Genomic DNA, 14,975 nt, shown 5'->3' on the forward strand with positions numbered 1-14,975 from the left:
GGTAAGTTTGGCGCAGACCAAAGAATGGTCAGAGTCCAGATAGGTACTCCAAAAGGAGCGGCAGTCTTGTACACAACCACTCCAGCGGTAGCTGATCGCGATGTGATCAATCTGAGTCCAGGCTTGAGATGCAGAGGGAGGACGGCAGGTGGCACATCGGCGATGACTGTGCCGAAAGTTAGTGCTAGCCAGAAACAGGTTGTGGTCTGTGCACAGTTGCTGTAGATGGTCCCCGTCCCCGTTATCTGACCTGCGACCAACGAGTCCCCATCGGCCACCTAAACGACTCTCTTCTGTGCCTAGACGCCCGACCTGAGCATTCAAGTCTCCGGCTAGTACTACAATATCTGTCGAACGCACTTTCTGGAGAAGAACAGTTAACTGGTGGTAGAATTCATCCTTGATTGCATCCGGGCTGCAATCTGTCGGGGCATAGGCGGAGATGACGAAGAGACATCGTTTCTCACGCCGATTTCTTCTCACTTTGATGGAACTTTCCAATCTAACAGCACATAACCGACTGTTAATGGGTATCCAATCGATTAGTGCTGCCTCAGCTCTAGCGCTTAGTGCGAAACCAACGCCAGCGAGACCAGACGAAGATGCCACAGGGTCTCCGGATAAGCGCACATAAAACAAGCCTTTTGAAGCGACAGATGGAGAGCGAATTTGTAGTACTTCACCAGAGTCTTGAATATGGGTCTCGGATAGACAGCAAACGTCTATATTAAGACTTTCCAAAGACATAGCCAGTCCTATCTGTTGTCCGACCTGCATAAGTGTGCGAACGTTGAAGGCAGTCAGTTTGAATGGTGCACGTGGTTTCAGGAAAACTGCTTCAGTACTCATATTCAGTGGTAACATACAATTTTCAACCGGACAGTGACTCGAGAACGTTTAGATACAGTCGAATTTCCACCATAGACGAACTGCTGTATAAGTCGAAAAAAATAAGTATAGACAGAGTAGGAATAAAAGAGAGTGAATAATGACGTAGTAAATAATAATAACAATAATAATAATAATAATAATAATAATAATAATGTGAATCGTTTGATTGTTAATCGAAGCAAGACAAGTATTTTCCATAAATATCGACATTTCATCATATTTGTGTGTGGGCTGTGATACTGCCCGGGTGCCCAAACCGAAGCGATTGGTTATCTTAGGGGGCCACACCTCGAGCGTTTGACCTAAGGTCTGACCCACAAGGCAGTGGAGCATCGTGAGATGCGGTCCCATGGTAGCCGGTGACCAACGATTGGTTCATATACCACTTGTTCCCGCAGGATACTGGAGCCCATGTGCACCACTGGTTTGGGATCTGGTTAAAGCGCCGGACATTCGCTTTTCTTCCTCTCATTTTCGTAAACAACACCCCCGCCACAAGAAGGCAGTGAGTAGGACTTCCCTGGCAGAGGCTGTATACGCGTGGTCGTGTGAGAGCATTTCGAGAGGGCGGGTGCGCCCACCCCACTCAGCTCAAAAATTATGATGATCGTATGGATACCAGCCAACAAGTTCATAACTCAAGATACGATTCAACAAATTGACAACAACTCCATGGACTGACTCTAACAAACATTGATATTTTACTAATTTTCCAATAAGCCAGACAGCATAGTTAGTTACAGTAGGAATCGGTAAGGATTAACCAATACACTACTTAAAATAACCTAGTTGACGAAGATTCACAATATCAAATGACTTACCATCCTCTAACTAATGCTTTAATGTAATCTTATTAGTATTTGTTTAGTGGTCCCAACAAGCGTGTGCAATGTTTAGAAAATATCAACGTTTAGATACTAGCAGCCTATGTATGTTATCTACTTCAAAGGACCATGTTTTAAGCCAGTTTATAAATGAAGCATACTTACAGCACGATAGACAAATGAATTCTTCTGCTGAGCTATAGGTGGTGTAAATTGATAAATTTCGAGTGAGATTCGTGTCCTGATGTCATTAGAAACAAACTCATTAGGGTAAATGAGATGTCGAAGGAATATAAGTTGGTTAAAGCACTCACTCCCCATGGATAAACTATGTACTGATAATATTAGTATGGATATCCTTGCTAACCTGGGAGTTGTGCTCCTTAATTAGTTCATACCCAGACTAGTATTTTACAAATTCGGTGAGCATAGTGAAAAGACAAATTTCGAACTAAGTTGATTCTCAACGAACTACTTAACTGAAATGTTAGTCACATGAATATAGACCAAGCAACAACGTAGATTGTAAATTTTCAAATTTACTGTGAAAACGATTCTACCTAGTTTGCGTTTAAGTAAAAAAAATCCATAATTATGATATTTTGAACATAGTACAAAAAAGCAGGTTAGAATATAAACTTGGCAACAGTGTGTCCATTTAATTTATTCTCATTTTAAAAGTTGAATTCATAAGTCGATCTAATCCAGACCATCAATGAAAACCTGGAAGCACTGGACGATCATTTCGTCCAATTATGTGACTCCTCAGCAGTGTGCATCCACGATCCCGCATGCGTGAATGAAACCCAGGACCTTCAGTCTCACGCGCAAACGCTTAACTCTGAGACCACTGAGCCGGTATTCAACGGTGTTAATGTCTAGTTTCTATTTATTGATTACACAATGCGGTCTAGAAATGTGAAGCACTGAAATATGTACTGTACCAACGAAAGAGACAGTAGAAATAACTGGAAAACAGTATCCTATTGCATGAAAACCTAATGATTGAGAAGTAACTGTTTCAAATACCAAGCCAACTCCATAAAAGTTAGAAAATAATTATCTAAACTGAAAGTAAATGTACGAAAAAACTGACCCATTTCGTTTTCTGCAGTGGTTGGCAAATACACACGAAGAAATTGATTAGAATCTACGGAGTTCGCAGATTTATCTACGCCAGTAGCTTTACTTTGATTTGCTATCGTAAAAGAGTTCCCAGCTGGATCACACAAAGAAATTCTCTCCATAGATTTTACTTCAGATTGATTGTTCAATGCATTTATTTCACTGCAATTTTCAGTATCAATATTCGAATGGTTCGTTTCGCAAAGATGGTCATTACCCTGTTTAGTATGCAGTTCCTTGATATTTATCAGCTACACACAAATATAAAACAATAAGTGGAGATAAAATGTTAATTTCTTTACAACTTTTAAGGGAAACAAAAACACAGCACATAGGAACTCTCAGGTGAAAGACAAAATTACTATTAACAATGAACGTTTTCAGTGACTGGATATAAGCAGCGCATTTAAAGTATATCTTCCCTTCACACTGAATACGCTGGCTGATTTAAAATAAGGTTGGGGAAAGAGTACGGATGGCCAAGGGAAAGTATTAGTTATTTACCCATCTTTCCAATTAGCAACAAATAATGCCTGGTAGTGATAATTTATGAATGTTTAGCAGAGAATTTAGATGAAGAAAATGAAAAATTCGACAAGCTTCTGTTCCAAAGATATTCAAAATGATTTGGGAGAAACTACAGAAGAGACACGGCATGACGGAATCTGGTTGACGACTTTAGATAAGTTACACAAGTATCGTTCTCGATCCCCAGTAAAGTTGAGACTCAGCTGTTCTTTCATAAATGCACTTGTCGAGTTTTACATTTGTCCTTTTTTGAGGATATCGGTCTAAGATTGAGAAAACATTTTATATATTATACTTATATTACCTAGCTGAATATAAAACTTTGTGAATTAATCAGCCAGAAAACTTGGATGGAAAAAAACTATTTGCAGAATATAACTGTTATATTTACTTGGATGTATTAGTTTGGTTACGAAATATACATGCATTTAGTTCATCATGACAAATTAAAAGGAAATAATCCAAAAATGTAGATATTACTACCATAATCATCTACATTTATATTCACCAATTAAGACGTCCTTATTGTAAATAAGTTGGAAGAAAAAAAAATACATCAGGATAGAATTAAGGAGGTATCAGCCATGGTTGAAAGTTGCTTACGTGAGGACAGTTATCCACAAAAATTCATAAGTAAATACGGAATGACTAGAAAAAACGATAAGAAATATCCTACGGTTGAGAAAAAGCCTGTCTTCTTAAAACTTGGCTTCAAAGGCAATGAAATAGATGGGAGGATTGGCTTTAGACTAAATGCAAAACTAAAAAGAACGTATCTAGCGAACAAGTTGGTGACCCTATACCAAAACAAATCCTGATTGCAACAATCAAATGTACTACTTTCAATTGTATTTACCAGTTTACATGCACGTTCCAAAGCACATATATAGCAAGAACAGGAATGAAGGTTGTGTCCACAAAAGTCGGGGCAAACAGACAGGTTTTCAACAGTGCAATCGCTCGTCGTTTGCTGGGCGATGAACATGATGTTGTAGTCGCGAAATCATCCAAAATAATCAGCAAACAAAGGAATTCAAAACTGTTACGCTTTACCGAAGTTGTTGCAATAAAAATATTAAAACGGAGTTTATGTATCCAAAAAGCAACAGCTCTAAACCTTGTTTTATCCTGATGACCTTAATTTCGTGATATTATTACGTAAGACTTTGTTCTTATTTTTCTTTAAACTTGAATCAAAATTTCTGATATCTTATTTCTTACTTCTGAGCTTTGCTCAACTAGCCTATATCATATAATCTAACTTCTGTTTCGAGAAGAAAACTTTGCTATTCCCATGATTTTATAGGATATTCATATATTTAATCCATAAATAAGTGAACGTCTGAACAGTTTTAATTATTCCGTATTATGGTCTATGAATATTATTTTATCTTCACACTGTAACTCAGCTTATTAGAGCCGTTTCTGATAAAAAGTATGTACATTGGATTCGTTTTAATGATTAATATTATGATTTTAGGTTGTAAGCGCTTGAAAAAAATTCACGAAATAAGTGAATTCATGTTACTCTGCCACGATATTTGTTCACTCTTTATTCAGGTTTATAAATGAAAGTTTCTGCCTTTCGAGTAATTAGTAGATATGAAACATTGGTTCAGTCTGTTCAGCTACTAGCTATAAAAACGAATGAGATTGAAAATTGTGTTACAAAGGGACTAATTATCAGATTAATACTTTTTCGATACTCGTGTTTTAACCCTACCATAAGACATATTATATATATATATATATATATATATATATATATATATATATATATATATATATATATTAAGTAACCTAACCTTCAGCCTCTACATTGATAAATGCAGAGATTTTATACACGTCTCAATACAATATTTATGTATTTATAACTGCACAACTTTAAGATGAAGTCCTCGAAAAAAACGACCCACATAAATATTTGTTTGAAATATTGTTAAAGGAACTTCTGTCAAATTTCTTTCAAATAGACAATTATCCTTCTCAATATTCATACCTATTCTCAGTTCTTTGCCATTGATTAAACTTTATCAAATATCATATGTATTCGGTTCAACATCGAATGTATCTCTGCATGTTACAGGCTGTTTGCAATTAAAGAGAGGTTTAGAAATAAATTCACTTTGCTTTTTTCTATAAGATCAAAAATAGGAGAATAATACCTATGACTTAAAAAAAGAACAAAGACATATTAAAAGTTTCAAAAAACAGTTAAAATGCATACATCACTTGAGAGTTCGCTAAAACAAAAGGTTTTTTTATTGGAAATTGATCCAGATGAAACTGTATAAGACTGATCAATCAACATTTGGTTTGAAGTCATAACAGATATACATTTAGACAGCACTGAATGAACTGTATTCTGATGCCATCGTTCAGTGTTCAAGAGATCAGGTCGCACAATAAAGGGTACTTCAACAATTGACGCAGCATGTCTCAACCTTGATTTTACAGTTTGTGGACCACCTACGCCAAGGTACATGCTGAGAAGCGGAGGTGGACTTAAGCCAAGTAAACAAATCTGATAAATGAGAAATAAAATAAAAAGTAACTTCCGTAACAACATGTGTTGGGATTGAAAACATAGTAAAATAAGGGACTTATGTTTATATTAATAACCTGTTAGATATATGAAACACTGAAGTGAAATAAGTAATGCAACAGTTTGACAACGGCAAAAAACAACCCTGTATCAAGAACATAGTTAATGTAAATTACTTCTTTAGTAAAATCATATTATAATAGTAAATAAACCTATTAGTTTGTCACACATAGAGAACAAAAAAACGAATAGTTCGGGTAAAATAAAGTCACCAAACTTTAAAACCCCAAGGGAGCATCTGTTCTTTAAGTATAACCTATTGATGGGTGTCAACAGTGTATTGAACTACTACTGACAACTGGAATCGCCTCTTAAAACCTATCCCTTGTGATTACTTTCACATAGAGAAAATGAGTTTTTTCGAATGAAACGAAATAATGATAGAACAGGAATGAAATCTTGTAATCGGGTTTTAGTTTCATTGGCGATTGAGCGCATACGAAACACGTACCCTAGAGTGGCTAACGTTTAAATGACTTTTGATGTAGATTTTTCGCGTTATTTTCCAGATGTATATAACCATTAGAAAACAAGTCGATTCATTGCCAAGATATTTGTTCAGCTTACTAAAGCTTCCAGTCAACTATTCAATTTTGTAAGCAGTTATCAGTCGAGCACATCGTATCGCTGTGTATTATTTAAGAATTAACAATGTATATTCATTATCCAACAAACAAGATATCATCAACACCAGTTCAAAACAATATCACTGTATGGTTTCATGGAAACTAGCGCTGGAGGATTTTTAAACTCTTATTCATAATATGTATTATGGTTGTCCACCAAAAATGCTACTTACTAAGTAAATACCTCAAAACAATTTTCAACTCTCTCACTAGATAAGCACCATTACAAATAACGTAAGATGAAGTATACTCTATTTGTGATTGCTTGATAAAAATAAACTGGGAACAAGAAAAAATATTATCGATGACAAACAAATACCTTTTTTATTCCTGAGTATAAAACTATGCCAACTCCCGGTTCCAAACAAATAGTTATTCGTGAATACGGCACATACACAGCATCACAGGCTCGAAGATAAACTAAATCACCAAAAACTGTTGGGAAGTCTTTAAGCTGTTTACAATCGAGATAATTATCATTTATGCGTAAGCAAGCCAATCTGGACTGTCTACAATCGAAAATAGATGTGCCAGTAAGAAAACAAATCCACGAAGTAGATATTATATCAACGGCCAAAAATGCACGTGATTTCACTGGACCAGATTTTTGTAGTGAAAGAGTTACATTGTTATCCTTTGGTACTGCCTGAGAACTGATAGAAATATAAAAACTGATAATTCTCAGGCTTAGATTATTACTAACTTAACTTATGAACAAGTAACTAAATAGAATCAAAGCAAGAATACCACTGCCTGATAAAACAATAAGAGATAAGTACATTCATATAAAATAATCAAACCCAAGTGATTGCAAAGCATGCGCATGGACCGAGAAGCCTGGTGGTCGGAAGCTCTTCCAACTCATCCGAGCCACTAGCAGCAAGAAGTCTGGTGTGAGCTAAACAATCTGTGAGGATGACGGGATGCCAATCACTAACATCCATTGACGTCTTGGACGATGGGCAGAATTTTTCGAAGGGAAGTTCAACTGGCCTGCTGCTCCGGCAGCATCGATCAGACTGTACTGCCCTCCATGGCCGGTGACGACTGATCCACCAAATGAGGCGGAAGTCCGCAAGGAACTCCAACTCTTGAAGCGCTACAAATCACCTGGCCCAGATGACTTACCTCCGACTCTTTTTAAAGATGGTGGTGACTTTTTGACTAAGGGACTGAAGACGTTGTTTACAGAAGTCTGGGAACTAGAGAGTGTACTAACGTCATGGAATGAGTCGATAGTTGTCCATATCTTTAAAAAGGGTTCACGTCGTTTCTGTAACAACTATCAAGGGATAAGTCTACTTGCAATTGCGTCCAAGCTATTGGCTTCCGTCATACTTCGTAGGTTGTTCAAAACCCGAGAAAGATTGACTCGCGAGGAGCAGGCTGGTTTTCGTTCTGGTCGAGGATTTATTGATCATATCTTCACACTCCGCCAAATGTTAGAACACCATCATACTTATCACATGTCTACAATCGTAGTGTTTCTTGACATTAGGGCCGCCTTCGATTCGTTGGACAGGACTGTTCTCTGGGATTGTCCACTGGAGGAGGGTGTGCCTGAGAACTTTATTAACATCTTATAGGCTCTATATACAAACACCTCAGGTAGAGTGGGGGCATACAACCACCTCTCTCCATTGTTCCATTTAAGCAGTGGGGTTAGTCACGGTTGCCAAATCTCACCATTACCCTTCAACTAACACGTCGATGACATTCTGGAAACAGCTCTGATGGATGTAGGTAACGGTAGCAAGGATCTGTTGCCATGCAATCTGCACTTAGTCACTTGGAAATTCGTGTCCGTGAACCTTCGAAGTGCAAAACACTTTTACAAGACTGGAAGGACACTGACATTGCACTCACCCTGGATAGTGAGAGGATAGACGTGGTCAAGGAGTTCGTGTATCTCGGTAGTTGCATAAGTGCTGGTGGTGGCGTGAGTGATGAGATCGATTCACGTATAATGAAAGCCAGAGCGGTTTATGCCAATCTGTGCCATCTTTGGCGCCTTCGTGATGTCAGTCTGGCTTTCAAAGGCCGGATCTACAGTGCGTCGGTGAGAGCAGGTTTACTCTATGCTTGGGAAACCTGGACTCTCCGAGTTGAGAATGTTAGACGACTCTCTGTGTTCGATCATCGTTGTCTTCGAAGGATTGCTGACATGCAGTGGCAACACCATTTTAGTAATGCAGAGGTTCGGCATCGTGTGTTCGGGCAGAGCGACGATAATTCAATTCGTACCACTATGTTGAAACACCGACTTCGGTAGCTTGGACATGTTCTACGAATATCGTCCTGGCGAATTCCACGTCGTGCATTATTTGCCGACGCTGGGACTGATTGAAGAAATAGGAGGTGGTTAGTGTATGACGTGGTATGAAAGAAAGCTGTACAGAACTTGCTTCTGTTGGTCCTTCATGGTATTCGGGTTGGTGTCCGGGAGACAGTCCGATACAGTGGCTTGAGACGTTATCAGATATGGCCCGGAATATTAGCCAACGGTGATCCAACTGTCACTTTATTTTACTTTCTTCATAAGGGATGAACGTTACTTCTTTAACTGGAAGAATTCTAACTGGTTATACCTTTGCTAACTGAACTACCTCTCCCATTATTATTATTCCACTCTCGTACACTAATTTCTGTTCGTTATTGTTCTCCTTTTTCTTATACGCACTTTACACTCTCTGCCTCTTCACATCCTCATTGTTAGTGTGTGGTTCATATGTATTTTGTGCACCTTTGTACTAATATTTGTGTTCAAATAAAGAGTAATAAATAAGTAAATAACCATACCTAGGTACATGTTAACAGTATTTATGACAATGCTCACCAAGACAATTACGCTTTTTGCAAAAACCATGTCACTAATACAATAGTTATCACAACCCTAAAATTCATTAAAACATTTTGTGGCCTCCAAAATTTCACCGAAGTGATTGGGTCAGACATAAATAAGCAATCATCAAAAGTGAAATGAACACACTTCAAATTCAAAACCTGATAAATCACAGGAGACAAAAAATAGTTGCATTATATATACATATATACGTAAACATGTGACATTTAGTGTAGAATAATAACTCACGAGTTACATAAGTTACCATAAAGAGCTTTGTTTTTCGTAGTACTAGGACTATTAAAAATAAGTGATTCAGTTCTAGACGCTGGAAAAGGTAAATTTGGTAGACGACGACTTAGCAAAGCGAACCGACCGGAAGCCGGTAGATCAGAGACGTCTATAAGAATAAAATACAATAAATTCGTAATAAAATTATATAACTGTTACGCTTAAATACACAAAATAACGCTACTTGTATCCTGAAAATACGTGTTTCATACTTCACTACATTCGCTGTAAAATCAATGGAGCTTAACCCAAGTTAAGGACACCAACTATTTTACTTGTAACCCAGGTGAAGATACTCGGATGGAGGCGACAAAAAAGAGCATTATGTTTAACTAGAGGTATAGTAACCTAAAGACATCAAGAAAACCCTCTTGTTTAGAAATTAATAATCAGAAACAAATTTTGTCATTTTACTTATGATTCTACTTGCTATTCATAGAAGAGTATCAATATGGCAGTTTCATAAACAAACTAGTAAAAAGACAAATTTCCACATTTAAAAAAATAGTACAATGCATTTACTTACAAGGAACAAAGTTACTAACGTTTTCTTTTTTGTAACTGGATTCATTATTTAATGGACTGAAAAAACCAGTGTTAGTTAGTGTACTATGCGATCGTGCTGAAGGAGTCTCTGACCATACCAGACGCAAACAAACTTTCGGGAGCAGTGGCTCATCCAGTAAATTTTCAACCTGATCGGGATCAATAGTGTAGAGCTTTTCAGTTCGAACAGGAGTTTCATGCAGATTAGAAGAATAAATATTGAGTCTCGTAGAAGAGCTAAACATGACAAGTAAAATAAAAATCACGTAATTAAAAAAACACGGTGTTTATTAAACAATATAGTTCACGTAAAACACAACCAAAACAAACCACTTTCAATCTGAAGTAGCAACCAATCAAAATCTTAATAAATTCTCCGGAAAATTGCCTTTAACAAAAAACACCACAGCAGCCCTGTCCAACAAACCCAAAGCAATCCTGATATTAAGAAGTACAACAACTGTTGATTTAAGAATGCAATAAGATGTGCATGCATTTGACGAAGGGTGGAAATGAAGTCAACGAATCCACGAATTGAAGAAAAATTGGTCCGTTACTCACGAGTCAGAATTTTAGAAGTCTTGCTTATTTTTAAGGGTATGAAAAAAGCTACCATTTCAGATGTAATCAGCAACTAGTTTATACCCGTAATTATTATATGCATTATGTAGGTCATTCTTGAGGTGTACAATAATAACCTTCTAGAACTACACAACACACTTTGCCGGATCTCTTCGAACAGTTCAGTCAGCACCCAGATCAAAAATTCGCCAACATCCTTTAGAGTCAGATGTTAGTCGCCTAATTTTAATAAAATTTCGCGCTTAAAAGACCTACATTTGTTGTCATACTTGCGATCTACAGTTGCTAGAAAAAAAAACAAAATATAACACAAAATTACGAAATTAAAACGTCATAAAGGAATCATGTAAACTCACAGTCGTCCATGTAGTGTAGTTATGTTGATTGAGTTGTGCTTCGGAGTTTGAATGCTACCTACTGGTTTGGGTGTGCCATTATTTCCTGCCTGCTGTGCTTGTACGAGAGATCCCCTTCTTAAGAGAAAACCCGATGGACTGTTGACTGTGCATTGCAGATGGCTCAAGTTGTTAGGTGTGACATTAGAGAGACGGCTGATGTAAGAATCGAGATTCGTAGGCGTAAAAGGAGCAGACTAGACAAACAAGAAGAAGCAGAACGTACACAAAACAATTAGTGGGAAAAACAGAATCAATAAACTTGTGGATAATATAGTTAAGTCGGCCGAGATAGCATAAAATCTGGGATAAATGTACATCAGAACAAGCTGTTATACTTTATTTGCACAGAGAGATGGAATTAAAAAAGGAATAAGTGAGTCGAAATAACAGTAGTATCAATCATAGTAAGAAAGACGAAAGATTGATGAATGAAGCTCAAAAGAAATGGGCCTAAGGAATAAAAAGTAAGAAATAATGTTGGAGATCAAGACAAACAAAGGAATAAGAGTGGATGTATCTACACCTTTGAGAACGATTTTGAACCCCTTTAGCCTTCACTATCTACTGGTTTCAGTTATCACACAGTTTCAATTAACCAACAACACACCTCAGACAGTCACCAATTTCACTCATGAATTTTATGTCTTGATTTGGCCTCCTGGTTTTCTTCCAACTTATTCATACATAAGCCAAAACCGTGAGTCCAGGTAGGCAGTAATTGGATATAAGGAATACATCATAACTACCCCAATCGATGAATACTTGGAGCCTCACTAAATAATTCCTTATCTTTCCTCACTACTCTGCACATGATATCATCATTACTCACCTGGTAGTCCCAATATATACTAGTAATGTTTCTATAGCCCCCAAATGCCCTGGTACGGCCGAGAGTGAGGAGAGTCCGCTCACCCTCTCGAAATGCTCTCACATGGCCACGCGTATATAGCCTCTGCCAGGGAAGTCCTACCCACTGCCTTCTTGTGGCTGTAGTGTTGTTTACGAAATTAAGAGGACAAAAAGCGAATGTCCGGTGCTTTAACCGGGTTGGTGGACATGGAGAGTTTACCTAGGGGAGTTGGAAAACCCTGATTCCAAACCAGTGGTGCACATGAACTCCAGAATCCTGAAGGAACAAATGGCGTATGAAACTAATGTTGGTCACCCGCTACTATGGGACTGCATCTCGTTACGACGCTCCACTGCCTTGTGGATCAGACCTTCAAGTCGAAGGCTCCGGGTGTAGCTCCCTAAGATAACCACCTGCTTCGGTCTGGGCACCCGGGCAGTATCGCAGCCCACACACATATCAAATGAGATCTGTGTGGCGCATATGTATTTGGTGCCTCCCTGTACCAATATCTGTGTTCAAATAATAATAATAATAATAATAATAATAATAATAATAATAATAATAATAATAATAATAATAATAATAATAATGTTTCTATGACACTTATGGTTCAATACTGCTAACCATATAAAGTTTAAAGCCAAGTTTTCCGTGTTCCGAATATAGCTTTTACATAGACTCTGTGCTCGCCAGTATCGCATTTACGGTTCTAGTAGTATATCTGTAGGACAAGGCATTTGAGCAAAAGTAACTTATGGACCGGTTTTTCATTTGAGTTAAAATTAAATAAGTATTTAGGTAAAATGGTATCGTGTAAAATTTACCAAACCTACCTTTTATAGTTTAGCACAATACTAATATGATGCACAATAGATACTTGAGCACGAACCTACTTCAGCTGGGAAGCCGAGTAGCAGCATTGATCTCAACGTGTAAAAATAATCCAACTTAATGCCAATTATATGATTTCGCACTCTGTAAATGAATTAGGCTAGTTTGGTCAACACCAGTTAGCCGAAATTAATAGTAGCCGATACAAGTAACATCTATCGCAACACCACTGTTACAATTGAAGAACCCGTTACCATAAATGAAGCTAATGACAAAACAACTAAACTAGTATATACCATGAAAAATGAAACATACCAAGGATTGACCAGGAGATCGACGATTGCCACTGTGATTCAGACGAAAAGATTGCTTTTCAGTTCTCGTTAAACGTGATAACGATGCGGCAAAAGGACTCAAACAAATGGTAGAGTTCAGTGAACATCGGACGGAATGTTCATCAAAAGTACTTAAATCCTTATCAGGACTTTTAACATGCTTCACAGATTCAGGTTGATAAACCAGACCAGTCAACGCATGTGTAGCCACACTGGCGCGGCCATCAGAATCCATTTGATACAAATATATGTAGTCCTAAACAAAAGACAAACGTTTTGACATATTACCCATATTCACTTTATGAACCGAAACATAAGTCTTGGGTAATATTTCGACAACTCACCTCCCACCACCAATATACGATATCAAAAATTATTACTGTATGTATTACGTGTTATAATCAATCTTTAGTTTTTATCTACTCGTGTAGAATAATAATCTGAAAATATCATATTACTCAGAAGTACATGAATAAGTTAAATTCAATTTTCGGTGAAATCATGAGGAGTCAATAAGATAAAGGCAAATAGAGATTGTAGAGATAATGTTTATGAAGAACTAAAAGGAAAACAATTTCACACTAAAGGCTATTGTTAGCGGGACATAGACCGGATTAAAGCATGCTCAATTCACGATTGCTTTGGTGCACGCTGATTGGCTAATTCTTATCCTATCAGCACTAGTCGATAGTTGGAGAATACTCTAGAATCTTCTCATGTAAAAAAAACTATAAATATACTGACGTTTTCTCTATTGTGCTTCTGGCTTGCATCTTACTTCCATCTAACCTTGTTATTTGGAATATAATCTCTTTCCTGTTCAACCGTGTTCTGATTTGGGGTCTTGCCGAGTGAATCGGTGTCCGAGAATACTAAGCAATAGGAATAGCTGGGTCATAACTGTAAGAAAGAGATTATAACAGTGGCGACGGGGAAAAACTAAAGAAAAATGGCGATTTCTTTAGAACAGTTGCGGTTAATATTACAGCACCAGCAGAAGTTGTTAGCCTTGCAACAACAACTATTGAGCACACTTTTCACTCGACCAGAAAATAAGAAATCTGTTTATGATGCAGTAACAGACATTTCAGAAGCATATCTAGTGGAGGGTTCAAATCCCTTTATACCTGAATCAGAACGTAATATTTGTAACGAGTCCGGCTCACAGCAAGAAAATACTGTGCTGAATGCTCATAAAGTTGTGGCAATACGAAATGATCAAGAGCCAGACCCTGTAGATGAAGCATGGAGTCCAGAATTGAGTGAAGCACTACTGGTCCTGTCTAGCTCTGAAAATAAACTTCAGCTAGAACAAAATTATGGTCCACGTGATATCAGCCAAGAAAGCTATGGGGACTCGTATTCAGAAAATAACTGCAGTGACACGATGAACCCAAATATACCGAATGTTACTCAAAATCATTGTGAGACAGAAATTTATACTGAATCAGCTTATCCGATTTCTAATGACAATGTATCAGATATGGGTTCTCAGAATAATGCATGTAATTTTGGTGAAATTTCTCATAAAAATGGGGAAAATATGTCGGCTGAGTCAAATTATGGTCAAAAGTCTAAATTAATTTTGTTAGATGTTGATTTCCGTAATGATCCATTATCCACTGACGAAATTCCTAATGGATTTGAAAGTAATGCTTCAGAAGAATTAAACTTTGACCTCAAATCAAAGGTCGTTCA

At 37.4% G+C, this 14,975-nt stretch overlaps 1 protein-coding gene across 1 annotated transcript in view; it reads right to left on the reverse strand.

Annotated features, from left to right (window-relative positions):
* The window catches only part of ANAPC1 (Anaphase-promoting complex subunit 1), a 53,231-nt gene that overhangs the window by 33,583 nt on the left and 4,673 nt on the right, over positions 1–14,975 (reverse strand). The window contains exons 4-10 of the mRNA XM_051208471.1: positions 13,258–13,533; positions 11,217–11,452; positions 10,259–10,515; positions 9,691–9,841; positions 6,919–7,252; positions 5,596–5,892; positions 2,812–3,091 (exon numbers count right to left, since the gene is read on the reverse strand). Of these exons, the coding sequence (XP_051074802.1) occupies positions 2,812–3,091; positions 5,596–5,892; positions 6,919–7,252; positions 9,691–9,841; positions 10,259–10,515; positions 11,217–11,452; positions 13,258–13,533 (1,831 nt within the window). The remainder of the gene's footprint in view (positions 1–2,811; positions 3,092–5,595; positions 5,893–6,918; positions 7,253–9,690; positions 9,842–10,258; positions 10,516–11,216; positions 11,453–13,257; positions 13,534–14,975) is intronic.

Source organism: Schistosoma haematobium, chromosome 1 (assembly GCF_000699445.3).
Source record: "Schistosoma haematobium chromosome 1, whole genome shotgun sequence".
Taxonomy (NCBI): Eukaryota; Metazoa; Platyhelminthes; class Trematoda; order Strigeidida; family Schistosomatidae; genus Schistosoma; species Schistosoma haematobium.